Below are 26,915 nucleotides of genomic sequence, written 5' to 3' on the forward strand. Positions count from 1 at the left end.
GCAACCACAATCATACGAAGTGCGAAACCCACCAACAAGAATAATACTTATTGCATGAAGATTGAAAGAAGTAAAGAAGAATAAAAGTAGAGAAATGGAAGAAGACAAAAGCCGGATTCTAAGAAGTAGAGAATCCTTTTGGACCTTTTTACGCTTTATTAAAAGGTTTTTAAGGGCCCTAAACATAATTTCCAAAAGAGATTCTCACGTACTTGAAGGGTTCTTTTGTAAAGCAAAACAGAATTGCCGTTACTTTAATAAAAGATTCAATCACGTGACTTACGTGTTGTTCTCTGACACTTGTAGAAACCGCTTTTGATCATTTCTCTCAGACGAAGAAGAAAAGAAAATATGACCGACCCTGTGACTGCGAGACCTTCCTATGGCGTTTAAGCTTCCTCTTCCTCTTCACCTCCATTTTGTGTGTTTCTGTATCTTCTTTTTAGACTTTTAGCCCTCTTTTCCTTGAATGGGTTTTCCTTTTGAGTTTCTTTCTTTCAGTTATTCTCTGTAAAAGAACTCTTCTTTTCCTAATGGGTATGGCGTTTAAGCATCTATTTCTTTGCTTCTTTGTGTTTGTGCAACCTTTCATTTCACTCGCCAAGTCCATAACAGAGCAAGAGGAACATTCCCCAGATAAGGATAACCTCCTATCTTTCAAAGCCTCACTTAAAAATCCAAACTTTCTTTCTTCATGGAACCAGTCCAACCCCCATTGTACCTGGGTTGGTGTTGGTTGCCAACAAGGTCGAGTTACTTCACTCGTTCTTACTAATCAGTTGCTAAAAGGTCCTCTTTCCCCTTCTCTTTTCTATCTTTCCAGCCTCACTGTCCTTGACGTGTCTAAAAATCTTTTCTTTGGTGAAATCCCACTACAGATTTCACGTTTAAAACACTTAAAACAGCTTTGTTTAGCTGGCAATCAGTTATCAGGAGAAATCCCTAGTCAACTCGGTGACCTGACTCAGCTTCAAATCCTCAAACTCGGTTCTAACTCCTTCAGTGGAAAAATCCCACCTGAGTTTGGCAAGTTAACCCAAATTGATACTCTTGATCTCTCTACCAATGCACTTTTTGGTACAGTTCCGAGTCAACTCGGCCAGATGATTCATTTGCGATTCCTGGACTTGGGGAACAATCTTTTGTCAGGTTCTTTACCGTTTGCTTTTTTCAATAACCTCAAGTCTTTAACTTCTATGGATATATCAAACAACTCATTCTCTGGTGTAATTCCACCAGAAATAGGTAATCTCACAAACCTTACCGATCTTTACATTGGCATTAACTCATTTTCTGGTCAGTTACCCCCCGAAATTGGTTCCCTTGCAAAGCTTGAGAATTTCTTTTCACCTTCTTGCTTGATCTCAGGCCCATTGCCTGAGCAAATATCTAAGTTAAAGTCATTGAGTAAACTTGACCTTTCTTATAACCCATTGAGGTGTTCAATCCCAAAGTCCATAGGAAAGTTGCAGAATTTGAGTATATTGAATCTCGCTTATTCTGAGCTTAATGGATCTATACCTGGTGAGCTTGGAAACTGCAGGAACTTGAAAACTATAATGCTCTCTTTCAATTCACTTTCTGGGTCTTTGCCCGAAGAGCTTTTTCAGTTGCCCATGCTGACGTTTTCTGCTGAAAAGAATCAGCTTTCTGGGCCATTGCCGTCTTGGCTTGGGAGATGGAATCATATGGAGTGGTTGTTTCTTTCAAGTAATGAATTTTCAGGGAAGTTACCCCCAGAAATTGGGAACTGCTCGTCCTTAAAGCATATAAGCTTAAGCAATAATCTTTTGACAGGGAAGATACCAAGGGAGCTCTGCAATGCTGTGTCACTTATGGAGATTGATCTTGATGGGAACTTTTTCTCGGGTACAATTGATGACGTGTTTCCGAATTGTGGTAACTTGACCCAGTTGGTTTTGGTTGATAATCAGATTACTGGCTCTATACCTGAGTACTTGGCAGAGCTTCCTTTAATGGTTCTTGACCTTGATTCCAACAATTTCACGGGTGCAATACCTGTGAGTCTATGGAAGTCCACCAGCTTGATGGAATTCTCTGCTTCAAATAATCTGTTGGGGGGCTCTCTGCCTATGGAGATTGGAAATGCTGTTCAATTGCAGAGGCTAGTGCTTAGCAGCAATCAGCTGAAGGGTACTGTGCCTAAAGAGATAGGCAAGCTCACATCTCTTTCTGTTCTTAACTTGAATTCTAATCTCCTGGAGGGGGATATTCCAGTTGAGCTTGGAGATTGCATTGCGTTAACCACGTTGGACCTGGGAAATAATAGGCTGACTGGCTCAATTCCAGAGTCACTTGTAGATTTGGTTGAGCTGCAATGCTTGGTTCTTTCTTACAATAATCTATCTGGTTCTATACCTTCAAAGTCTTCTTTGTATTTCCGCCAGGCTAATATACCTGACTCGAGCTTTCTTCAACATCATGGAGTGTTTGATTTGTCTCATAATATGTTATCTGGTTCAATACCTGAGGAATTGGGGAACCTTTTGGTCATAGTTGATCTTCTAATTAACAATAACATGCTTTCTGGTGCAATTCCTAGATCACTTTCTAGGTTAACAAATCTTACCACCCTAGATTTATCTGGAAATGTTTTGAGTGGTCCTATTCCACTAGAGTTTGGTCACTCTTCTAAGCTTCAGGGTTTATATCTGGGGAAAAATCAGCTCTCAGGTGCCATTCCTGAAACTTTAGGTGGCTTGGGTAGTTTAGTGAAGCTGAACTTGACTGGTAATAAGTTGTATGGATCAGTTCCTCTTAGTTTTGGTAACTTGAAAGAACTTACCCACTTGGATTTAAGCAATAATGATCTTGTGGGTCAGCTGCCTTCATCTCTGTCACAGATGCTGAATCTTGTGGAGCTTTATGTTCAGCTGAACAGACTTTCCGGTCCCATAGATGAGCTGTTGTCCAATTCCATGGCATGGAGGATAGAAACTATGAATTTGAGTAATAATTTCTTTGATGGGGACTTGCCACGATCATTGGGCAATCTCTCGTACTTGACGTACTTGGATCTTCATGGAAATAAGCTTACAGGAGAAATTCCTCCGGAGCTTGGGAACCTGATGCAACTTCAGTATTTTGATGTTTCAGGGAATAGGTTATCTGGGCAGATTCCGGAGAAAATATGCACCTTGGTTAATCTGTTCTACCTGAATTTTGCAGAGAACAATTTGGAAGGGCCTGTACCCAGAAGTGGCATATGCCTAAGCCTGTCAAAAATTTCACTTGCTGGCAACAAGAATCTGTGTGGGAGAATTACAGGTTCAGCGTGTAGAATCAGAAACTTTGGCAGATTATCTTTGCTAAATGCCTGGGGACTTGCAGGGGTTGCTGTTGGATGCATGATTATTATTCTCGGTATAGCTTTTGTACTAAGAAGGTGGACTACTAGAGGAAGCAGACAGGGTGACCCTGAGGACATTGAAGAAAGCAAATTAAGCAGTTTTATTGATCAAAATCTTTACTTCTTGAGTAGCAGCAGATCAAAGGAACCTTTGAGCATCAATATAGCTATGTTTGAGCAGCCCCTTTTGAAAATAACTTTAGTTGATATTCTTGAAGCCACCAATAACTTCTGTAAGACAAACATCATTGGAGATGGAGGTTTTGGTACTGTATACAAGGCCATTCTGCCTGATGGAAGAAGAGTAGCAGTTAAGAAGCTAAGCGAAGCCAAAACACAGGGAAACCGGGAATTTATTGCTGAAATGGAAACCTTGGGCAAGGTGAAGCACCAGAATCTGGTCCCATTGCTCGGATACTGCTCTTTTGGTGAGGAAAAGCTTCTTGTTTATGAGTATATGGTGAATGGAAGTTTAGATCTTTGGCTAAGAAATCGGAGTGGGGCTCTTGAAATCCTTAATTGGACCAAACGCCTGAAAATTGCTATTGGTTCTGCACGTGGGCTAGCTTTTCTTCACCATGGATTCATCCCTCATATTATACACAGAGATATCAAGGCCAGCAACATCTTACTTAATGAAGATTTCGAGCCAAAAGTTGCCGACTTTGGGCTGGCCAGATTGATCAGTGCTTGTGAGACTCATGTTAGTACTGATATTGCTGGAACGTTTGGTTATATTCCTCCAGAGTATGGACAGAGCGGGAGGTCCACCACAAGAGGAGATGTCTATAGTTTTGGTGTAATTCTGCTTGAATTGGTAACCGGGAAAGAGCCAACAGGGCCAGATTTCAAAGAGGTTGAAGGTGGGAATTTGGTTGGCTGGGTGTTTCAAAAGATAAAGAAGGGGCATGCTGCAGATGTTCTTGATCCAACAGTTGTCAATTCGGATTCAAAGCAGATGATGCTTCGGGCGCTGAAAATTGCTTCTAGGTGCTTGTCCGATAATCCTGCTGACAGGCCTACCATGCTTGAAGTATTAAAGTTGCTAAAAGGGATTAATTATGAGAAGATGTAGACTTAATATCAGTGAGCATAAAGAGTAGCTTGGTGTAATAACCTTGTAGGTTGTTTTGGATGACTCTTGAAATCTTAAGTTGTAAGCTTTTCTGTTTGCTAATTTAATCTGACGACTGTTAGAGTTTCATGTTTTATTCTTATTGCTTGTAGAGGAGAACATGAGGGCTGCCTTCAGTTAAGGTCCAATGCCTTTCCTTTAACTCTAAAGGCAAAAAGAAAAAAGTAGTTAGAACCAATTTCAACGCGAAGCTTCTTCAGCTCATCTTTCCAGAGCTCAATTCAGCAGACATATGAGAAGGGAAAAAAAAAAAGGAATTGAGAAAAAAGAAAATGACAATGGAATATTCAAAACTTTTGTGCCAAGTGCACACGCGTGTAAGAATAAGCTATGGCAACTTATCATTTAGGGATTACCCTTCACTCTCACTCTGTTAAAAAAGTCTTTGGAGAGACGCCAAAGCAGGAAAATGGGTGACAAGTGACAGCATAACCCGCTAGAAATGAAGCCGAAAAGCAAGGCAGGAACTCCTATGTCTTTACCATCATCTCTTTAGAATTTTCAAGATTTTCGATCCATTTATTCATAGCAGCTTTGTGGGTGTGTTTTAAGGAAAGTACTATCATCTATGAGGCTATAATTAGCAATTACAGCACTTCTGGTTTACCGTTGATTAGAATTGTCACCACCAGATTGACTAGGGAGTAGTTCCGTAAAGCTAGCATACACTGAGGCTAATCCAACACTAGAACACACGTTTCTCTCCCTCTCAGTTATTATTATTGGGAATCAAATCAACTTTAGATTCCACACTCTCTTTTCAAGATAATAATAATGAAAGTATACAGAATTAAAGAAAAGCCACCAGAAAAAAGAAAACGAAGAAAGAACAGATAAATAGAAAAAGGGTTTAAGAAACTTCTTGAAGTCGGTCCCAAAAGGTTCACAAAGCACGTGACCCATTTAGCACGTGACTCTCTTTCTTTGTGATCCACTACTTTTGCGTAACCATCATTACAAAGAAACCTTACTCTTAAATTCTTTCTTTTTGATACACTACTTGCCTAATTACCATCACCACAAAGAAACCTACACTTAATTAATTAATACGTTCTTCTTTTTCAGTAGAAAATTCCTAATCCTATAAATTACAAACCCTCCCATTTCTGAGCCACGTTGATTCTTGATCATGATCATGATCATGATCATAATCATGATTATGACCGTTGACTGCATCATTCTGACAATCAACCGGTTCTATCTTCACTGCATTCCCACCTCCTGGTTGTTGCAGCTGCAACTGCGTGTCATTCTCTCTATCTTCGCCTTCCCTCCCTCTCTTAACACCAATGGCTACACCAAAAAGCCTAGCACTCGTCTCCTCCTCCTCCTCAACGGATAACTGCTTAACAGAAAGCAAATCCAGCGGCTTCACCGCCGAGAAACCTCCGTTTTCTGGCGGCTGATTACCCGCGTAACTTGAAACTAAAGAAAATATATTGTTACATAGATTCTTCATTTCTATCAATTCTTTAGAAAGATGCACGTTCTCTTTTCTCAATCTGTCGTTCTCATCCAAAAGCTCTGTCGCTGGTCCGCCACCTAATCTTGACGGTGAAGAGTTTGTTGAAATCACTTGTTCTTCACCAGAACTGGCGGGAGATATTATCAGTTTCGCCACTGGAATCGCAGCTGCTACAGCCACATGCATATGCGGTTGCGGTGACGGTACTACCGGCACCCCCGCCGCCGCCGATTGCGCGTTGATTTTCCTTCGTTGTATGTCGCATAGCAGTCTTTTCTCACCTCTTCTAAAACAATCGTTAGAGAACTCCCATCGATCAGGTACTACCTTTCTAAATCCCTGCAAAAGACAAAAAAGCGAAGACGTATTTGAGAAAGAGAAATAAAATAATGATCCAAGAATCAAAGCTTACGAATAGAGAGACTTTACATAAGTATTTAATTGACGAACAAAGCTGGAGAAGTTGTTGTGCTTGAAATATTTAGGAAGCAAATCTCTAGCGAAAACCGTAGGGTTCCAAACGATGAAAGTAGATCCGTCGTCGTTCCATGATATTACGTCGTCTATTGCTGGATCATCTACTAGCTGATAAGTCTTTGTCAAAAACGGCGTCGGTATTGATCTCTGTGATTCAACCATAGCCGCATCACCGTTCTGTTCTCCGGGCGGCGGTGACATCGCCGTCGCTATTAAATATATAAGTTTTTTTGTTATATAAAAAAGAAGAAGAAAAAAGAAAAAGAAAAAGCGGTTAAAGGATTGTTAGATTAATATAGAGGATTTTGGACAGACAGTGTTGTTGGAGAAGTATGGTAATATCTAGAAGGTTCTTTCTTTGTGAGGGAATTTATTTAAGGGAAGAGAGGAGAGAGAGAGAGAGAGAGAGAGAGAGAGAGAAGAGTAAATGGTAGCGAAGAGAACAAAGGAAGAATGGCGTGAGAAAGAAAAGAAAATCGAGGAAACGACGAGAAGCTGAATTACGTCTCTTCGAGAAACTTCCCTTTTAACAGTTTTTCATAATTTTATTTTTCTTAATAATTAAGAAAAAAGAATCTTAAAACATTTTAAAATTACTTTTATGTTCGATCTCATAGACAATAACAATATTTGTACACGAGACCTGTGTTACAGAGTAGGTAATGGAACTATTTGTGGATCGTCGTCACAGAACAGGCCCACTTGCTAACTCTAACTATGATGTATTTATTTGAGGAAATGAACGTCAACGGGATCAACATTAACCGCAACTCATCTCAAAATGGGTTGTGTGTGGAAGTTGGGACTCTTGTCGGTTTGGACCATTTACCCATTCATATGAGCAACCCTTGTCTATACTTTGGATTCTGGAGGTGCTGATTGCTACTTGGGAAGCATTTACTGGTGGTATTATATATGAGAAATTCTTTATGGATGTATTATATGAGTGTTATATCTTTAATTAAGTATTGTTTTATCGTATAGGTTGGGACATCCATCTAAATTATACACACACAAAAAATCTCATTAATTATATGTTTTCTACTTGTCTTGGCAATTAACGCAAAACAGACAACAAAACCAAAGACAAAAGAATTATTCAAAAAAGAAGAGCAAAGATAGAAACAAGCCATGTGACAATAACAGTAACAATCTGCTTGCTCTCTGTCAAAAACTAATATTTACTAGGCTGTAGCTTGCACGACACCCATATTAGCCTTCTGATCGTCCCTTTTCCTGTCGCTACATAAGATTAATTAACTTTCTTAAGTTGATTTTTTATTAATCATGCCAAACACTAAAGTTATAGTGAAAATTCATATCTCTGTGCACTAAATACTTCACCTAAGAATTTCATTTTCTTATTAACAATGTTAGCATTTGTACCCAGCTTGGGTACTTTATCTCTCAAAGGTAATTATTTCGGGAAAAAGGAATTACTTAAAGGGAGGCAAATAACAACAAACCAGAAATCACTCTTATTACATGTATATTATATATCGAAGTATCTATTTTTCTTATCACAGAGAGACCATTGTCACCATTGTTATGAAGGAAAGAATGATAAAACAATATTCCAAAATTTAATATTTGAAAATTTTAGTTCAATATGACCACAATATTATGACAAGTTAAATTTATTTATGTCAAACTAAATATCCGTCATATTTAATATTCATTAACACAAATTTTTTTTATTGAAAATTAGAATAACCAACATATTAGAATTTCGGGTGAACCGTGCGGTTCCAAACTAAAAACATTCATGATTAAGAGTCCCTACTATTTTCTGATTCAACATTTAAAAATATTATTTTAATATGAGTTTTCAATCTAATTCATTATCCATATTGAAAATCGTAACAAACTATACCAAACTTAAAATTTAATGCAAATAGTTTTGTTATATTTAATTTTACTCATATGATTTATAATACTAAGTCGTGTTGAAATAATGTAAGTATAACTTGAATTTCTTATACAATGAAAAACCATAATGTATATTTTACCATGTGAAAAAAAGGCTCAAGTTTGTTTTCGCTGATATTATTATTTTCATGACCTTTATAAGTGAACAGAACTATAACTACTCTACATTATGCTCATTTGATAGTTTCATTTTAGGGTTACATCATGTAGTCTAAAGCCAGATAATGTTATATTAGCTTCTTTTTTAAAAGTTTTGGTTTTCCAAATAAGAATTCTAGGTTGTATATATAAAGTTTCTTTGTCAAAATTCTTATATTTTATTAATGGTCGGTCGAGGGAAGGTTTATTTGTCATAAGATACAGATAGAAATTTAGTTTTAAGATTCATGGAATCTGGAAAGTTGTGAAAAATTGGCGATCCTCAAAACCATCAGAGGTCGTGCTCTATGTGCTACTACAAAAGCCTGAAAAGGCCAAAATAGGAAAATTGTCTCGTAAGTTCCTGAAGCGAATTCCGTTCTGGTCCAAACATTCCCTTTTGGTCCCCCGTATGAGGATCCAATGAAGCCCTACTAGTTGGAAATTTTAGGACCATCTGTTTTATCTCTTTATCCTATTAAACCAACAGAACTCCTTGAAAAAAAAAATACAGATAAAAAAAAAAAAGGAGAGAAAACTAAAATTATATCTTCAAGACGAAAATGAGTTCCTTTGTATAGTTGTGGGAAGTCGCATTCTTACCAGAAACATGATCCAAAAATGTCCCGGATAGGAAGAACAGCCATACCCACATTCACAAAATATTTATAAGTGTCTGCCTTGTTTCTTATTTCTTATCAATCTTTATTTTTACCCGTTTGTTGCAATCCCTTGTAGTCCCAGCGCTTTCTGGTTGTTGCCTTGCAGGAATCTGTTGGTTGTACACTCGAAAAGTTTAGTTCTATATGTTTGTCCTGTCTACTTTGTAATTAGCTCGTTTGTTGCTGGTGAGTGGTGAATAAGGAGAACTTGGTTGTTAACAAACAGAGCAAGACCTCGCCATCAAAGGAAAACTTATCAATGCCAGTGGAGAAATTTGTAGGCCAAGGAGCTTGGACTTTCCAAAAGATGTCCTGCTTCGCCTTCCTAATTACCATAAAATCAATCAGGTTTCCCGCGTCAGCTCTTGGCACAAAGAGCTCAGCCGTTAGGTTACAAACCCCTCAATTCCGCGTTAGAAAATGATTGGCTGCGGACAACCAAAATAAACACTCCCTCTCAATGATTAATAAAACATTAAATAAAATCAATGAACTTCCACTTGGACCTGCCTAGTTCTATCAAGACCACAACAGCCAAGTCCTTCTCTATAGCTTTTCAATTTCCTAACCTGAAAAATCTTCAGACAAGCATCAACCCTTCCGAGCTGGAGCCTGTCAAACACAAAACAAAGTTGCACCATGGAATTCCCTTTTTGTTTTTTTTTTTAAATTAACCGAAGAGAGGGGATAAAAATGTCCAACTTCTGAAGACTCGTCTGTTATTTCACAGAATCCTGTCCAGTTACATAGACAGCTTCAAGGAAAACGACTGAACTATCAAACTTCGACGCAATAATCCGAAAACAGAACTGCACATTTTCTTTTTCTCTTTATCTCCTCTTCTAATTTATGTCCACAAATAATGAAACCCGCCATTAGAGAAAGAGGATATAGCCATTTATGTTGTACAAACTCGTCAACACTATACAAACGTAATATGTATATTGGCAAAGGCTAGAGGGAAGGGAAGGAAACAACACGATCACACCAACAAGACCAGAGCTAGGATAAGATCTAATTAAATAGCTGCCTACTTTGGGCATGAATGTGCAGCTACTCTTCCTTTTCTTATTATAATTCTACGATTAAGGATTAAGACCACCAAATGAAACCGACTTCCTTCCCTTTGAAAGCTGGCCAATTCCTTGTAAAAGAAGAGTCCAGAATAGTAAAAGTATAAAGAGAAGTTCCCCTATTCACAATAACAGGATAAGTCTAATTGCCAGGTTTAGCATTAATTTCCTGCTTGCATTTATGCTCGAGCTGCAAATGAGCATAACATAAAAGGACTGGAACCTTAGGGTTCATATAACTACGTCTCTAATCATCCTAGAAGCAAAAATAAACTCCCTAACGGGATACACCTGATGAGCATAAATTATGTTTTTCCTAGATTATTATCTGCCAGATTATATTTTCCATTTCATGATTCATTTCCAAACAATAAGTAGAGCCTCTCAAGAACCAGATGATGAGAATTTACCTCAGACAATGATAGACTCGAGAAGAGAATTCTTTCTGTAACCTAATCAAATGTTCAAATAAAAATGAGAAAGCCCAGTACAGTTAAGATCTTTCAGAGAAGAATCTCAAACATGAAAATCATTAAATCTAACGTTAGCATAAATTGACACTTTCTTTAAGGGTCAAGCATCATCATACAGGACTTGCTGACCAAAAACCAGCATCACATTCTTAGAGAAAGAGAATTTTCTGTCTTCAAAAGGGAAATTTCTTAGAGCTAGAGAGTAACGGGTTTCACGGATATTTATGAAATATTGTTATTAAGCTTCACAAATGAGGACCAGTGTATCAGTCAGTAGGACATGCTGACAACATGTATCCTTGCAACGACAATCTTTCCATTACAAGTAAATTGTTAGACAACAATGTTTAAAACTAAACTAGTTTTACAGTATTTCTTTTAGTGCAGGTACTCTAAGACACATTGTAATTACAGAACTACAATGCTTATGTTACATCAGCACCTTCTGATAAGGGCATTTCAGTAGTCTTACACACTATCTCAATAATAAACCTGAAGTGCACCATATTAATAGGAGTAGCTTGCTGAAATAGCCATATCAACCACTACCACCGAAAAGGATAACTTTCCTTTTGTGCTGTCATAAAGAAAGCACTGAATTTCAACTACCAACTAAAAGCATTCAGTAATACTTGATGTTGATAAAATCAATTCCATGTGATAAAACAAACCTCAAGTATTCCAAGAATTCTAAAAAACTACAATTTCTTCATATTAGAAATTCTGGCATGTACACATAATTTGAAAAATCTAATCTAAAACCTCAGACAAAATAAAGTACTTCTATAAGTTGCATTGTCTATTGATCAATTACTTCAGCGAATTGTATTCCTTCTGTCTTATAGCAGAGTATTTAGAATTAAGGAATTATGACAAGGACATACGGGCAGGTTTTTTTTTCTTTATTATTCTAGATTGAGCTTTAAAATAGCTGGAAACAACAGGTATCCCCAAAGTTCTGCTCGGTACATCAGAAAGCTTAGTATGCTAATAATGACAGTATTATATGGAATAAAAAAGACAAGTATATTTACATGCGCAACTGGAGATTTAGTTGGGTGCAACATATGAGTGATAGTTGTAAACCTTCTTGCAAGACAATGTTGTCAGTTGAAAACAAGCATCCATGAGTATAAAAACCTTGCTTTAGTCCTTCCTATTTTTCCACAAACTGTACAGGGGAAAATTAGACAAGAAGACATCTGAAAATGGATTGTGTTCTCAATGTACTGCATATGTATCAATTAAGTAAGAATCCGTTACAAACAAACCCTCGATCGCTCATAATAAAAAAAAGAAGAAAAACTTTAAGTCTGGGACCCAGTATTGGAGGTCACCACAAAAGTCAGAGACGATCAAGAAACATACAAAATGCCACGACGGTACAAGAGTAGGCTTGCTGAAGTAAAAACTGTCCAGAGAAAGATAACCCACCAAGCCATTAACAAAGTCATTTCTTTCATAAAAGCAGTACAAGGGAGTACGCTGCATAACAATTCGAAATTCTTAAATGAGGTACCATCAATCTGACATAAGCCAAGGAAGAGAAGTACCAGGAAAGGTGGTGCAATAAACTGCACAACTACAAGACATAAGTAGTGATTGTGCAGAAAAACTTTGGCTCTACTGAAATCCAAATCAGGAACCTTGCTGGCATGCAACCGCTGGTACCAAGAAAACAATGCTTCATTCAAATACATTTGCAAGTTAGGCCGTAATGCCATGATTTGGACAAGTCCCGAAAGCAACAAGCACCAAAGCCTAAACCTTGTAAAATCTGATACTGTAAAACCCACATTTCCAACTAACTTCTCAGCATTCCTAATACTACCGCTGCTTGTTTTCATATCAACACTCTTGCTAATTAGAATATCAGTTAATGGACTAATCCAAAGCAATGCTGTGAAAAAGACCAATAAAAAATTGGCATACAGGATCATTCTAGCAAACCATCCGCAGTATATCATACTCAAATTAGACTGAAGCTGATCTGTTCCGATCCAAAATGCACGAGCATTTTTCCCGGCGGGCATATACAAAAACCCAGAAAGAAGCCCCATTAGAACAGCAACAAAAAGCCTTCCTTTCCCATCAAATGAACTAAAATCAAAATCAAGAACAGAATGTCCAGCTCCAGAACAAATCAAGAACCCGAAAAGAAACCCTAAAACCCCAAAAAGCACGCTCAATTGTTTATCAGACCTCTTGGAAGCAGATTTCTCAAAAGATAATCTTGCTAACGACATAAACAATTTGTATATACCAACAAATCCTAAAATCAGTGGAATTAAGGACCCATCTGTCAAAATCCCATCTTTTTCAAGCACACCACCCAAGTACTTATAAAGCAAGAAAGAAGAAAGAGCAACTAGTGAGTAAATAAAAGAATACCAATAATCATTAAAATAGATACGAGATTGAAGATGAGCTTCGTCGAGCTTTAACCTAAAGATCTGGGCATTGTTTTCATCAAACTCAAACTTTTCTTTAGATTTATTATTTCTCCTTTTAAAATCAGAATTAGACTTGGATGATAAATTCTGAGAGCTGTCGAGGGTGGAATTGGAATCAGAAGAAGAGGGTCTTCTAATGGCAGCTTTGACACCGTTTTGCTGGGGAAGATTGTCAGGGTGGATGTAAGTGAAAAGGCCTTGAAGGAAAAAGATGGGGATTTTGAGGAATACGAGAAACAGAGTAAGTGAGACGGTGAGTGTTGTTTGTAAGATTAGATTACTGTAAGGTTCAAAGAATTGTTGGTGCAGCATGTTGTGAAGTGAGGTGAAAGGAATTCGGGATCTCAAAACTTCGAAGGTTTCGGAATGGTGAAGGTCTATGTCGTTTTTGGACTAAACTGTACGCTCGTCTTTGGGCTTTGTTTAATTGTTTGTTTTAAGGAGTTTGGGTCCATCCTTTCATTGCTTGAAATTGAAGTTGGAGGGTGGGGACATCTGATGACGTGCCTCTCTTTGTGGACTTTTATCGGTTTATGATCTGGCACTGATTTGGATATTTTATTTTTAATTAATTCAAGTTCAGACTAGTAGTTTTTTATTTTATTTTCTTTCTTTTCTCCATACTATTTCAGAAAGTATTTTATTTTTAATTAATGCAAGTTTAGATTCCAACTTTTAACCTAAAAAATTCACATCAAAATAAGCATAGATTGAAATATCAAAAAAAAAAAAAAATCAAAAATTTTAACCATTAAATTAAAAATAATTTCCAACATTACCCATATACTAAATAATCAATATCATAACCAACAATTTCATATATAAATTATAAAAAAAAAATTTAGTTATATATCAAATATATAAATGATTTGATACGTATTTATTAATTTTAAATATATTAATTATTTAATATTAAATATTAAATATTTATATATTTATATATTTTATATTTAATTTGGTATAATTATATAAAAAGTATATTTATAATCTTAAAAAACAACTGGACAATATAAAAGACTAGACAGAAATCATGAAGAAAAAGAGAGGATGTGATTTTTGGTCAGAAATGGCAACGACCATCCCCTGGTTTTGGAAGAGAAGTTTGGAAGCTGGTTTCAAAGTTAGACGATTATTGTTTGTAAAAACATGATGAATCTCACCCAAGACTCCAAAAAACTGCAAAGTTTGGTTTTTATCAAATAAGAAAAATAGACAACTATTGGAAATATCAATGCCCTATTATTGAGCATGTGCCTAACTAGCGAGAAGTACACTTGTCGTGTTGATCAAAAGGAGGGTTCTTCCCCGACCCTCTTCCTCACTCTTATTTGATGGGTTGGATATTTATTGGATTATAGAAAGGGAAAATAATAAATAATCCTTATAAAATCTATATCTTAATTAGATTGTTACATCTTTAAATGAAAAAAGAAAACAAAAAATCTATCCATGGGATAGTCATTTGATGGGGTGTCTGCCTAATGATATAGGTGGCTTTGAAAGACAGGGATGGATTATTATGATGTGATCAGGATATGAACACAAGTACGTGGAACAAACAAAACAAGGGGGTGCAAATACAGGAAAGCCAACTTTTCCATTAGTGAAGGAATAGCAAACCTTGCTTTTTCAATTCGGTAAGGAGTGAGTGCGCGCATGTCTTTATTTTCGTGCAAGGCCAATTATGGGGTTAGTGAATAGGAGTACTCTGGCCCCTTTGATTTTATGGTGTGCCTGGTTTCATTCCCTGTGTTTTGCCATGTGCCTGTAGAGTTCTCCTCAATATCAGACGCATATAATTGCACTATTTTAAGTTTCTAATGCAATAATATCTAGCGGTTAGATTTATATTTGCCGGTCATGCCTGTGATTTTTGAATTTCACTTCATTTTCATCTGCCATATGGTCTCCAAGGTTATTATTTTCTTTGGCACGTAGGTACGTGTTTATTTCTTGGGCTTGATTTGCACTTCTTCCTTGCCCTACGGATTGAGAATCACCCCAAAAACATAATTTAACATCTTTATATATATGACACACCTCTCTAATCAATGGATCAAATTAAACAGGTGAATGATTAACTACTAGTGAAGTATAATATGTATATATTTGAACTGCTAACAGCAAAGGTTTCATTGCGAATGGAAGATAATCGAAGTACAGAGCTTTCTCCAGCACTGGAGGAGGATTAACCCACATTACCAAACTATACAAAGCTTTCTCCAGCACTGGCGATGGACTGACCCACATTACCAAAATATACAGAAACAAGGTGCGCTGGTCATTGGGAACAACAGCTAGGCTTTCTATAGTTGTGATTAGTAATTTAGGCTGTTGCATTATTTTATGAAAAGATTAAGTAACCAACTCTATCATGAAGATAAGGTTCCCATAAAGAGAGATCAAGATTGACATCTCTCTCCTTGTTCATTGTCTCTTTCTCCTTTATTCCTTCTTCCCTCATCCTTTCAACAAGCAAAAGTAGTAAACTAAATCATAAAGAATATATTAACAACAAAAATCTACCTTCCCATCTTGAAATATCTTCTATATTATTTTATTAAATATTAATTAATTTAGATATTTTTATGTCCAATTTTCAACCGTGGACTTATGGGTAATATTTAATCTATATTAGTAACATACATACCCTAGATATATAAATCTCAATTATGATCTAACTTAATATATATGTACTCAAAAACCCTCGAGTGATTTGCCCTTGCCCTTACTTTTTTAGTTGTTATTCACTTGCATTTTCAAGTGTATTCCTAATTGCTGCTGATTTTTCATTAGAAGCATTTATAAAAACAATATAAAATAAAACATTCAAAGTTGTGCGAGTCATTAACCTGTCTTCTCGACGATAACAGTATTACAAATGAAAAAAATATATATTTATTTTTTCTCAAAATTTTAAAAAGAAAACAATCCTTGTAATAGGGCAGTAATTAAGAGAGAATTATGGAATACAGCTTGCAATCTCTTCCTTGGAGAACAAAAATAAAAAAACCAGTCTTGATCATATCACATCCTGTAGTAGGACATATAAAGATACTTGCTTAAGAACTGCACCTTGTCTACATTAATTAGCCAATACTAATCTAATAAAACTCTAGCAAATCAGTGATTAGCGCATAAAAGAAACAAGGAATCATTCATCTATTGGTAAAGCATCTCTCTCAATTGGCAGGCGCCACGTATGCAACTACTGCTGCTGCTACATTGGGAGGGTCTCTTTCCTCTTTATCACCACTTCTATTCTCAAGCTGTGGGACCACCTGTTAGCATACAATACGTATATAAATAGCGTCCATATCTTATTGTATTGATTAAAAAAGATACATCAAAAGTAAGCAGGCAACTTTCCAAAATGTCAAAGAAATTATGAATTGTTTTCTTTGAAACTTTGCTAGTCCAGTAGGGTCATGTTAAATCACAAAAGATCTTTCCATTGATCGTGATCAAAAGGTCCAAAAACACTCTTCTTTTGTCACATGGTATTAACCTGATCTTGAGACGGAGCATGGCGCTGAGATGGGCGATTAGATGATAATCTTCTTGTTCTCCTGTCGCTCCTGCCATTCGTTCTTGACCTTGAACCACTAATATTGTAATGATCTACTGCGAAATACCCAAATGCCCAAAAAGGGAGACCATAATATTAAAATGATGATGATGATAATAATAAAGTGCGTTTTAAAAAGAACATAAAGTGAACCTAACCATAGCCCACCAATATGACAAGGGAAAATATCTTCCACCAAAAAAATAAAAGGGCATATTCAGCATATTTAATACTGGTTTCTTTTGCGGTATGTTTGGTGGCTGGTCAAAACCCCATTTTTCACGTTAAGTATAAATCTTTAGGTACAAAGTTAAAGTCTTGGATGTAAAAAACATTTTATTCAATAACATTGTTCTCGCATGCCTTATTATAGTCTCGAGTTACATTTAACCTAGTAATTAAGCATTGCAGGAAGATGGATTAATGACGGACCTATGGAACCCATTTTTATCAAAAAAGAAAACGAAAGCGGCCAAACATGCCACAACAACTCCAAACAAGCCATTCACCAGCCTGACAAGAAAGCTATAGCTAGCAAATTAATTAAAGATTGACCAGTTACATTACACCAAATAGCTATCTTGAAAATCTACAAAATGGATGTCTTGACTGCTAAAACGCACCGTGTATACATATGTACTTGTATATATAATCCGCTTTTATGGGATATTTTTCAATTTCTTTTTTTTAAATCAAACGTTATGTTGAGTCTAGATCGTGAGATTTCGAGTTTAATTAAAAAGAAAAGAAACGACAGTATACAATAATAGAGATCAAAACGTCACCGTCGTCAATTTTTGTTTTATACCTGAAGTAGCATGCTTTTTAGGTCTCTGAGATTTCAAATCTAAAGTTGATTCAGAACTATCCGGCAAGTAACGGTCGAGGCGGAGGATACGAGCGTTATTTTCGAGCATTGTGCGGACAAAAGAAGCCTCCATTGACTTCAAGAAGTGAAGGTGCTTCTCGTTCGTCCATGATTCTGTATGGTGAGGATCCATGTTACCGGGAAAGTGCTCGTTACGGCTGCCAGAAAAGAGCTGGTTGAGCTTTAGGCTTACGTTTTTGGTTTTGTTGTATATTTTCGGAGGGTTTCAGGGGGCTTATATATTAAGAGTGTAGACTGCGCTCTAGGCTGGCTTCTTTTTGCTTACGGGTTGTTCAAGTGAGAGTAAGCGAATTAGGCTACTCGCTCTGTTGAATGAACACGTGCAGCCCCCTAAATTTGGAAAAATGCGTAAAGAATTTCCTTTTGTTTTTTTGAAGGGATGTCCGTAAACAATTTAATTGATAGAATAGTTGACAATTAGGCATGCTTTGTATTTTTGCAACTGGATTTATCTTTAATCAAATTTTATCATAATAATTTGATAAATTAACAGATCGATGATAAGGTGGCATTTGCCCAATTGACCCATACTTTTATTTAAAAAGAGATATTGTAATAGAGCATTTATATGATTGTATAAATGAATATATAAGAATACATATTCTTTTTAGTGCCTAGGATCAAAATAATAAAAGTTCTTAGGGAAGTGGCTCTCCTACTAATGTTGTTAGCTAGTCTTGAAGGCACAACTATTTTCCAAAACTTGCATAATTGATATCAACTAAATAGAATAATAATACTAAATATATAAGTTACCATATTTTTATCAAAACTATCATTATCTTAATATTTTATTTTATTCACATATAAAAAATTTACAATTTTTTGATATTTTTTCATAAAAATATCTATATATATAAATGATAATTAAATTAGATTCTTACTGCCTCCCGGTACTAATTTTCAACTTTTTCTTTCTCTTTCTTATAGATAATAAAATGCATAAACTGTATATTAAGATAATTTAAAATTTTAGAATAAATTATATAATTAGAGCTATGCATTTAAAATTTAAAATGTTTATGTTATATCCTTATTAGTAAATAATTCTAAATTTTCTCATTCGACCAAAAACAATATTACAGGTAATATATTTTTATATTTTTATTAGTATATAATTATAAATCTTCTCATTGGACTAAAGATAATATTGCAAGTAATATATGTTTTCTAATTATTTTTTTTGAAAAATAAAAAATATAATTTTAATCAAACAATTGAAATAATATTACCTATTTTATTTTATTATCAGTTATCATAACATGGTGGTATGGGACTTAAAAAAGAAAAAGAGTGGGAGATCAAGTGTGGTGAAAGAGCGAGTATAGGAAGGTTTGGGTACTCGAGGAGGTAAGATAGGAAGAGGAAGAAGGTTAAAATATCTGAAGACACAAAAGATAAAATTAAGCAATTAAAAATATATGGAAAGATATTTTGGGGATCAACGAAGAATCCTTCCTTCCCTACAAAATTACAAAACAAAATATAAATATCTCAAAGCGCAGAGAGAGAGAGAGAGAGAGAGAGTTTCTACGTGATGCTGACCATTATCCAGTTGGATTTTTCCTTTTTCTTTTCTTCTTTTATAAATAGTTTTGGTTCTGTGTTGTACTTGTTGGCGTTTGTTTTAAGTAATGACCCTATTGCCTCTTTATATTTACAGACCTGTCCTTCCACCGGTCAAAGTCATTGGAGTTTGACCAAATTGCCCAACACCACAAATTCCTTTTTGTTTGTGTTCGGATTCAACACCACATGGCTGCCACTGCCTCTCCGTCTCGAACATATATATAACAAGGAAAAAGAAAATTAAGATTCATGCACTCTCGTACAGGAGTCACTCGGGTGGGTGGTCCATTTTGGGTGCTGCCGGTGCAGTAAAACTTTTGGGCAGCGGTTGGAAGGGATATCAGCTATGGGAAGAACGCATATGACAATGTTCGCAAATTTGAGAACATTTTGAAAGTTTATGCTTTCAGAAAACGAGATAGTTGCGTATATCCTTCTCATTACTAATTATATTGTGCAGATATGTTTTGTTCTCATCTAATAATGCTTGATACAGTTCCATATAGGCTCTAACTTCTAATGGCCTTCAGCTTTTGGCTTGGATTGGTAACTTAGGAAGGAAGGATGGCCTGAATTAGTTTAACCGCCGAGATTCATTGTCATCTTCAACTAACAGTCAAACGCTCAGTCGAGCCAACGCAAATCCATAATTTAAATGTCGAAAATTATGGTAAAATTCGTAACCATAGTCCATCAAGAAAGATATATGGCACATGAGACCAAAACTCTAGATTTTATTTTTTTTCTCAATGATGAATCATTAGATTACATAAATGAGATCTGATTTTCCCAGATTGCATTACTGAATAGTTTTCTTGTAATCCAAATATACTAAACTAACTAATAGGTGTTCAATGCCATCTTTATTCGAATATAACTGGAATTTCAATAACAAGCTACACAAAATAGAACCAACTGAAAGCGTTCATTCAAGATTGGTATGTCGAGATCGTATGGCCTCAGGGCTCTGACCCAAAACTTCACCCAATCTGTAAATAACCATCTCGAACAATACAAACAACGCTCCTTCATAAACACTTCCCATGGGCAGCAGCGGCCTAGAGTTCTCCTTTTCTGCATCATCCCTGTCGTTCGCCATAGTCTGGGCAGGCACATAGCAAACAACGCTTGCTTGCTTCACACAGGATCCAGTTTCAGGCTGAGCAGTCAGCAATAGTACTTTGGCATCATAAGATCTTGCCACAGAGCACAAGGCATCGACGGTGGAGAATCCTCCGGGACCAGCAGAGGCGATCAGGAGATCATTGGAGGTGATTGGAGGAGTGGTCATGTCGAAGATAAAGTGGGTGGCGAGACCAAGGTGCGCAAGACGCATGCATAGAGCCTTTAGCATAAGGCCTTCTCGCCCTACTCCGTAGAGGAAGACATGGCCTTTCTGGGCGGCTATGGTGGAGAGAGTGGTGACCATGAGGTCCAAAGGATGTGGGTGGGGACCAGTGGGTTTGGAGAAGATGGAGGCTATGTGATTGCATATTTGTGATGCTAGAGATAACATGGAGGAGGGAGCTTCAGTGGCCATGGTTCTTAGAATTTCCTCTCCACTGGATTTATCTGTTCTTCCGTTACTTAGAAACGAAACAAGCAACGCAAACTACAGAGATATAAGCCTCTCTCCTGAATAAAGGCCCACAGATGGAACAAGCTTAAAGGCCCTAAATAAATCGAAGATGTAGGCACTTGTCACGGAAACAGTAAATTAATTTATGTCCTAATATGTTTACACAACCGGTAAGAGCACTCGAAGTTCTCATAAATCATTAAAGACAGCAGGATAACCTGAAAAAGACGACATTGTTCCCATGGTCAAAATGGATCGTCCTGACTGTTTAAGTCTAAAAGAAAATTTAGTATTTACACAACCCATATAGAACCGTAGATAGGAATGCCGGTACTTCATTGCGTACCAGAATAACATGATACTTATATAATAGAAGACATCAATGCATACCAGAATAATATGATACTTATATAATAGAAGACATCAAAGCAGTCAGATTTTCAAGCGCTATATCACAGCTCAATTTGCTTCTGAGCTCCATTAGAAGTTGCAGAGCCCTCTTCGATGTCTATATGTTCCACACCAGCGCTTAACAATGAAGATGAATCATATTTCCCATCATTTCCCTTATCACTGCCAATTTCTTCATCTTCATCCTCCAAGAATGAACCTTTCCTCCTGAGTTCCTTTACTTTCCGAAACTCATCATAGTGTGCTCGTCTGTGCTCCTTAAAACTTGCACTCCTATCTGATTCAGAATCTGACAACAGTTAAGAAGATTGAATCCATCACCCATTCAAAAAGAAGTAAATTAAGACACGATCTAGAAGAAAAGAAAGCAAGTAAACAGGGCAAGGGAAGGTGTAATCTTGTTTTTATTTGCTGAGTTGGGACAGTACTTGTGTCCAATTCTGGGCAATTGGGAAGCTCATTGAGATTAAAAGTTCAAGTAGGACAGGTAGGTCGCAAACAACCCTAATCAACATGTGAACATAAAACCCTCAAAGGGATAAAAGTTGCATAAAAGTAGTGGCAAAGAAAACATGCTGAAATGTTACGGCCAATTCAAGATTTTATTCCCTAACTGCCACAGCAACAATGATAATTTGCATCATTAAATACGTTCTTTCACAAAAAATAGAAAAAGGGGAATTATATTAGTCACACATCACTAGTTACCAGAAAAGCAGCCTATACTTTCTACTTTTTCAAATTCCTTCATCATCACTTCATTAAGAACACAATACGCAACTAAATTGCAGAGGTAAAGGACATGAACCCTGACCAAACAAGTGGGAGTCTTTAGAAAACTGTGCCAAAAAAATAACAATGCGCTTGAAATTATGCTTTAAGAAAATGAAAACAGAGAAAAAAAGAATGTATGAATAACCTTCTTCATCTTGTTCCATAGGCTCAGCCTCATCCTCCGATGATGTCCAGTCACTAGATCGCCTACCAGAGTTTCTACTTGATGAAGCCACTGTATCCAATGCAGTCCGCAGGTCTTCTGCACGCATTACGTCAGCGACAACATCGTCAAAGCTACCCCGCCTAGGAGAGAGAGAACCTACAAAACAGAATTCAGATGATTCTCAATGGGTTTAATGAACATATACAACTTTTAACAGTAAAAGTATTAAACAATGACCATTGAACAAAAAAGTGATCTTTATCAGGACAGCCACCAAACAAAATGCTTTATCCAACATCAAGTTGAAAAAGGTAAATTTTCAGAGCAAAATTTCAGAAATGCTTTACAAAGTTGAACTCATCAAGGGTTTATTCCAGCACACAAGAACTGCAGCAAGTAAGTGGTACATCCACTACCATATACTGCATACAGAGAAACAAACAAGTATAGGCACATACAAAAATAGTTTTTTTTACTGGCTTCTGCGAAATGGAAAGCAAAATACAAATCAGCATACCATCATCATCAATCATAGGGTGATACGGTGTCTTGGGTTCAGTGATTTTCTGCCTTACAGGCTTATTTGCTTCAATTTCCCCAAGATTTGCTTCATTCCATCTTACACGAGCTCTATTACCTCTATGAATAGAAAGCAGAACTTATCAAGATATTAGATAAAATCATAAGCCAGTTAATAATCTAAAATACTTCACTAGTATATGTGTGTGTGTATATATATATATATATATATATATATATATATATATACATATGCACACACGCATATATGTATATATAAGAATTCAGTATGCTAAAAGGAAAGCATAAAGTCATAAAATGAAATAAAATTGGAAAAGGACAGACATACAACTATAAGGTTGGAGTTATTAAAAACCCCCCATTAACAACCCCATAACATTGCATTGAAACACTGAGACTTACTAAGATCATTAACTGCTATATAAAATACAATAAGTTTTTCTAATTCCTTGAGGTATCATTTTTCTAGTCCTGTCAGTCATTTACTTTGACAACATGACAAGGATAGGCCACCGCAGACTATCAATGGCCTGCTAGACATTTTCTCTTAGCATCTGTTATGATAATCTCAACAAGGAACCTGGTTATACATTAAAAAAGGGGCAAAGAATATATTTGCACGCAATTAGATCAATCTCAATTAGATCAATTGTATTGATACTTTAAACATATTTTAGTAGTTTATCACCGAAATTTACTAAAAATCTCTGAACTTCAATGATGTCATAGCAAAATCTTCTACTTCTAACCTTCTGATAGGAATGGATCTATTTATGCTTAATCTTTGAGCAATGGCAATGCTAGCATTCATGCACCAAAATAACAGGCAATCAACTAAATCTAGGATGTTATTCAGCAAAGCAACATAATGCCTGATATAGCAGCAATGTTGTGAGAATATTAGCATAAAATGAAGTACAAGAAGGAGGCAAGGTTAAAGAGTGAAAAGCTTAAATTACTTCATTTTATGAACTTGCTATCTCTTTAATCACCAAACCACAAAGAGCAGTAGCTGATTGACCTGAGTTCACAGAAACAACAGACAAGTGAAATTGTCCACATCAGACAACAGTACATACTAAGAGAGATGCTAATAATAATAGGCAAGCAAGGAGATATTCTGTTGCAGAAATGTAAGACTAATTGATACCGCTACAAGTGTGCATATGAATATTATACAACTATCATTAGTTTTTTTTGAGTCATGCTCTCGCCTGTTAACATTCTTAAGAAATTACAGAACTAACGGAGGATTAGGTCATATGCATCAAACTATTAATACAAAAGACCGAGATGCATGGTGATAACCAAAAGAAAATGAAAAACCGAATCAACGATCAATTTCATAAAATAGGTAAAACGCGAACATCTAGCACTAGAGGATAAAATTCATATAACATCAATCAGAAATACCTAAATTTATGAAATTTTGAAGAAACTAAAAAACCAACGACGAACGGAATCAATTTCCACATCTAACTGATTAAACCGGAAACTTAAACCTCATTTTAATGACTAAAGTTCCTAAAAATGACATTTATGTACTCAACTAACCTATCGAATTAAAAGAAACATATCGAAGTTGTCATTACTGTAATGTTTATCAAGAACTAAATAAGAAAATAATTGTAAAACAAAAAATTGTAAGGAAAAATGGATCGAGGATGATTTGTACTTGCCAATAGGAACAACTATTCTTTGTCCTTGTAGCCCTTTTGGTTTTTCTTACTTTTGTTATTAATCAATTTTTGTTTTCCAGCTCTGCCCTTCTCCTGAGAATGGATTTGATGCGACAATAAATTTGTGAGATCAAGTGACAACAGCAATTCATTGTTTGACTTTCTGAGCTAACGAAGTGATGGATATGATACATGAGTGTACTCAAAAATAACGAAGTGATGGACGTCAAAGAAAAATAACAGTACTTCGTTAGTTTTGAATGCATTCATGTATCATATCCATCACTTCATTAGCTCAGAAAGTCAAACAATAAATGGTTGCTGTCACTTGATCTCACAAATTTATTGCCGTATCAGATCCATTCTCAGGAGAATGGCAGAGCTGGAAAAAAAAAATTGGTTAATAACAAAAGTAAGAAAAACCAAAAGGGCTGCAAGCACAAAGAAAAGAAAGAATAGCAGCTGTTCCTATTGGCAAGTACAAATCATCATCGAACCGTTTTTCCTTACAATTTTTTGTTTTACAATTATTTTCTTATTTGTTTCTCGAGAAACATCACAAAAATGACAACTTTGATCTGTTTCTTTTAATTCGATAAGTTAGTTGAGTACATAAATGTCATTTTTAGGAACTTTGGTCATTAAAATAAGGTCTAAGTTTCCGGTTTAATCAATTAGATGTGGAGATTGATTCCATTCATCATTGGTTTTTTAGTTTCTTCAAAATTTCATAAATTTAGATATTTCTAATTGATGTTATATGAATTTTGTCCTTTAGTGCTAGATGCTCGCATTTTACCTATTTTATGAAATTGACTATGTTGATTCGGTTTTTCATTTTCTTTTGGTCATCAACATGCATCTGAGTCTTTTGTATTGATAATTTGATTCATTGCCCTAATCCTCCATTAGGGCTGTAATTTCTTAAAAAAGTTAACAGGCGAGAGGATGATTCGAAAGAAACTAATGATAATTGTATAATATTCATATGCACACTTGTAGCAGTATCAATTAGTCTTACATTTCTGCAACATAATATCTCCTTGCTTGCCTATTACCATTGGCGTCTTTAGGTGTTTCAGAGGCAGAACTCTATTATGCTACCTTGATCTCTATCATGCACATTAACCGAAAGTAAAAAGCAAGAACAAGGCAAACATCAGAAACAAGAAAATTTTTGCTCCACCACGTTATCTAATAGTGGATCTCAATCCTGAGAACTAAATTAATTGATAACAAAAATGAAGCTACAAAACCACTAATATATGGGTTTTCTTCTTTTCATTATATGGGCATTAGACCTTAAAATAATCCAGAACCAATATACTAAATACATAAATAAAGAATATAATTTCAGCAACAGTTAAATTAGATTAAAAAAAGTCAAGATCTAATATCAAAAAATTAGTGGAAGAGATTCAGAATCTAAATCGGAAACAACTACGAAAATTGGAAATACGTAGATGCTCATCAATGTTAAAAATCGGTTAACAGCGACTCAGAAGAAGGACTAAAAAGAAAATAAAAGAAGAAGATCATGAACATCTGAGCAATTCCACAGTTTAAATATACGTAAAGCAAAATACAGAAATTACCGAAAAAGAGTAAGGATGGTTACTGTTGATGTTAGTGATTCTGTTAGATCAGTTCTAATAGATCTACGACTGCGAGCTTCTCTTTCTAAAATAACTAAGGACGCTCTCTCTTTGCTATTTTTTACAATACCGATATATTCATCCTCCTAATTTTTATATTTTTCTCTCTTCTTTCGTAATTTGATTTCCCAATTCTGCCCCTTCCATTATGTTCCTCTGCGGCTTTGGATTTCATCCCGCCATGTGCTGGCGTGTTATGATCTTCTTGGATGCTGTTTTCATTAAAATTAGACCTAATGGTTTAAACAATTTTAATTATTAAAAATTTTATTATCTTTGACTAATTTCTTAAATATATTAATTTTATAATTTAGTTAATTCAATGCATGTATTAATTAATTAAGTTGTTGATTAGATAATTTGAAGAATAATAAAAATGTCTATTAAAAAATAAAATATCTATATTTATAAATACTGATGGTATATTATTTATATATCTTATCTAATTTTAAATTTTTATTTTTTAAATTACAAAGGTAGGCCACCGCAGACTATCAATAGCTTGCTAGACATTTTCTCCCAGTACCTGTTATGATAATGTCAACAACGAACTTGGTTATACATTAAAAAAGAATCAGAGAATATATTTGCACGCAATTAGATCAATCTCAATTAGATCAATTGCATTGATACTTTAAACATATTTTAGTAGTTTATCACCGAAATTTACTAAAATTCTCTGAACTTCAATGATGTCATAGCAAAATCTTCTACTTCTAACATTCTGATAGGAATGAATCTATTACTGCTTAATCTTTAAGCAATGGCGATGCTAGCATTCATGCACCAAAATAACGGGCAATTAACTAAATCTAGAATGTTATTCAGCAAAGCCACATAATGCCTGATATAGCAGCAATATTGTGAGAATATTAGCAAAATATTAACTAAATCTAGAATCTAGAATGTT

General features: G+C 35.6%; 6 protein-coding genes across 9 annotated transcripts; 1 reads left to right on the forward strand and 5 right to left on the reverse strand.

Moving 5' to 3' along the window:
* The first annotated feature begins 152 nt into the window (after positions 1 to 152).
* LOC8258273 (leucine-rich repeat receptor protein kinase EMS1) lies at positions 153 to 4,581 on the forward strand. The gene has a single exon (XM_002510771.4). The coding sequence runs from the start codon at positions 534 to 536 to the stop codon at positions 4,443 to 4,445; it is 3,912 nt and encodes a 1,303-aa protein (XP_002510817.1). The 5' UTR covers positions 153 to 533; the 3' UTR covers positions 4,446 to 4,581.
* Positions 4,582 to 5,339: 758 nt separating this feature from the next.
* Positions 5,340 to 6,937, reverse strand: LOC8258272 (heat stress transcription factor B-2a). The gene is made up of 2 exons (XM_002510770.4): positions 6,400 to 6,937; positions 5,340 to 6,309 (listed from the first exon to the last, which is right to left on the reverse strand). Exons 1-2 carry the CDS (start codon positions 6,646 to 6,648, stop codon positions 5,587 to 5,589), a joined length of 972 nt encoding a protein of 323 aa, XP_002510816.1. The 5' UTR covers positions 6,649 to 6,937; the 3' UTR covers positions 5,340 to 5,586.
* Positions 6,938 to 11,935: 4,998 nt separating this feature from the next.
* Positions 11,936 to 13,840, reverse strand: LOC8258271 (transmembrane protein 161B). Its single transcript, XM_015722261.3, has one exon. It carries the CDS (start codon positions 13,485 to 13,487, stop codon positions 12,078 to 12,080), a length of 1,410 nt encoding a protein of 469 aa, XP_015577747.2. The 5' UTR covers positions 13,488 to 13,840; the 3' UTR covers positions 11,936 to 12,077.
* Positions 13,841 to 16,050: 2,210 nt separating this feature from the next.
* LOC8258270 lies at positions 16,051 to 17,843 on the reverse strand. 2 transcript variants are annotated; one of them, XM_025158110.2, is made up of 3 exons: positions 17,552 to 17,843; positions 16,684 to 16,796; positions 16,051 to 16,456 (listed from the first exon to the last, which is right to left on the reverse strand). In XM_025158110.2, the coding sequence occupies exons 1-3, from the start codon at positions 17,742 to 17,744 to the stop codon at positions 16,358 to 16,360; spliced, it is 405 nt and encodes a 134-aa protein (XP_025013878.1). In that variant the 5' UTR covers positions 17,745 to 17,843; the 3' UTR covers positions 16,051 to 16,357. The 2 variants fall into 2 exon arrangements, with proteins under 2 accessions (XP_025013878.1, XP_002510814.1); XM_002510768.4 differs by having other exon boundaries at positions 16,684 to 16,799; positions 17,552 to 17,841.
* Positions 17,844 to 19,906: 2,063 nt separating this feature from the next.
* On the reverse strand, positions 19,907 to 20,810 carry LOC8258269 (3-hexulose-6-phosphate isomerase). The gene has a single exon (XM_002510767.3). It carries the CDS (start codon positions 20,739 to 20,741, stop codon positions 20,127 to 20,129), a length of 615 nt encoding a protein of 204 aa, XP_002510813.1. The 5' UTR covers positions 20,742 to 20,810; the 3' UTR covers positions 19,907 to 20,126.
* A 141-nt stretch (positions 20,811 to 20,951) lies between these two features.
* LOC8258268 (protein phosphatase inhibitor 2) lies at positions 20,952 to 26,197 on the reverse strand. 3 transcript variants are annotated; one of them, XM_015726229.3, is made up of 5 exons: positions 25,946 to 26,197; positions 23,631 to 23,692; positions 22,649 to 22,770; positions 22,111 to 22,287; positions 20,952 to 21,468 (listed from the first exon to the last, which is right to left on the reverse strand). In XM_015726229.3, exons 2-5 carry the CDS (start codon positions 23,633 to 23,635, stop codon positions 21,233 to 21,235), a joined length of 540 nt encoding a protein of 179 aa, XP_015581715.1. In that variant the 5' UTR covers positions 23,636 to 23,692; positions 25,946 to 26,197; the 3' UTR covers positions 20,952 to 21,232. The 3 variants fall into 3 exon arrangements, with proteins under 3 accessions (XP_015581715.1, XP_025014353.1, XP_015581710.1); XM_025158585.2 differs by having other exon boundaries at positions 20,952 to 21,480; positions 25,969 to 26,192; XM_015726224.3 differs by having other exon boundaries at positions 20,952 to 21,480; positions 25,946 to 26,192.
* Between the last annotated feature and the right edge of the window lie 718 nt (positions 26,198 to 26,915).

Source organism: Ricinus communis, chromosome 4 (assembly GCF_019578655.1).
Source record: "Ricinus communis isolate WT05 ecotype wild-type chromosome 4, ASM1957865v1, whole genome shotgun sequence".
Taxonomy (NCBI): domain Eukaryota; kingdom Viridiplantae; phylum Streptophyta; class Magnoliopsida; order Malpighiales; family Euphorbiaceae; genus Ricinus; species Ricinus communis.

What these genes read in the sequence shown, in the direction of transcription:
- LOC8258273 (XM_002510771.4), top strand. Translation starts at nt 534, where the DNA reads ATGGGTATGGCGTTTAAGCATCTATTTCTTTGCTTCTTTGTGTTTGTG.
- LOC8258272 (XM_002510770.4), bottom strand. Translation starts at nt 6,648, where the DNA reads ATGTCACCGCCGCCCGGAGAACAGAACGGTGATGCGGCTATGGTTGAA. An exon ending in TTCGTCAATTAAATACTTAT is followed by an intron (nt 6,310 to 6,399) that starts GTAAAGTCTCTC and finishes TGTCTTTTGCAG; the next exon opens with GGATTTAGAAAGGTAGTACC.
- LOC8258271 (XM_015722261.3), bottom strand. Translation starts at nt 13,487, where the DNA reads ATGCTGCACCAACAATTCTTTGAACCTTACAGTAATCTAATCTTACAA.
- LOC8258270 (XM_002510768.4), bottom strand. Translation starts at nt 17,744, where the DNA reads ATGGATCCTCACCATACAGAATCATGGACGAACGAGAAGCACCTTCAC. An exon ending in TAAAAAGCATGCTACTTCAG is followed by an intron (nt 16,800 to 17,551) that starts GTATAAAACAAA and finishes GGTATTTCGCAG; the next exon opens with TAGATCATTACAATATTAGT. An exon ending in ATGCTCCGTCTCAAGATCAG is followed by an intron (nt 16,457 to 16,683) that starts GTTAATACCATG and finishes GTATGCTAACAG; the next exon opens with GTGGTCCCACAGCTTGAGAA.
- LOC8258269 (XM_002510767.3), bottom strand. Translation starts at nt 20,741, where the DNA reads ATGGCCACTGAAGCTCCCTCCTCCATGTTATCTCTAGCATCACAAATA.
- LOC8258268 (XM_025158585.2), bottom strand. An exon ending in CCCTATGATTGATGATGATG is followed by an intron (nt 22,288 to 22,648) that starts GTATGCTGATTT and finishes TCTGTTTTGTAG; the next exon opens with GTTCTCTCTCTCCTAGGCGG. An exon ending in TATGGAACAAGATGAAGAAG is followed by an intron (nt 21,481 to 22,110) that starts GTTATTCATACA and finishes AACTGTTGTCAG; the next exon opens with ATTCTGAATCAGATAGGAGT.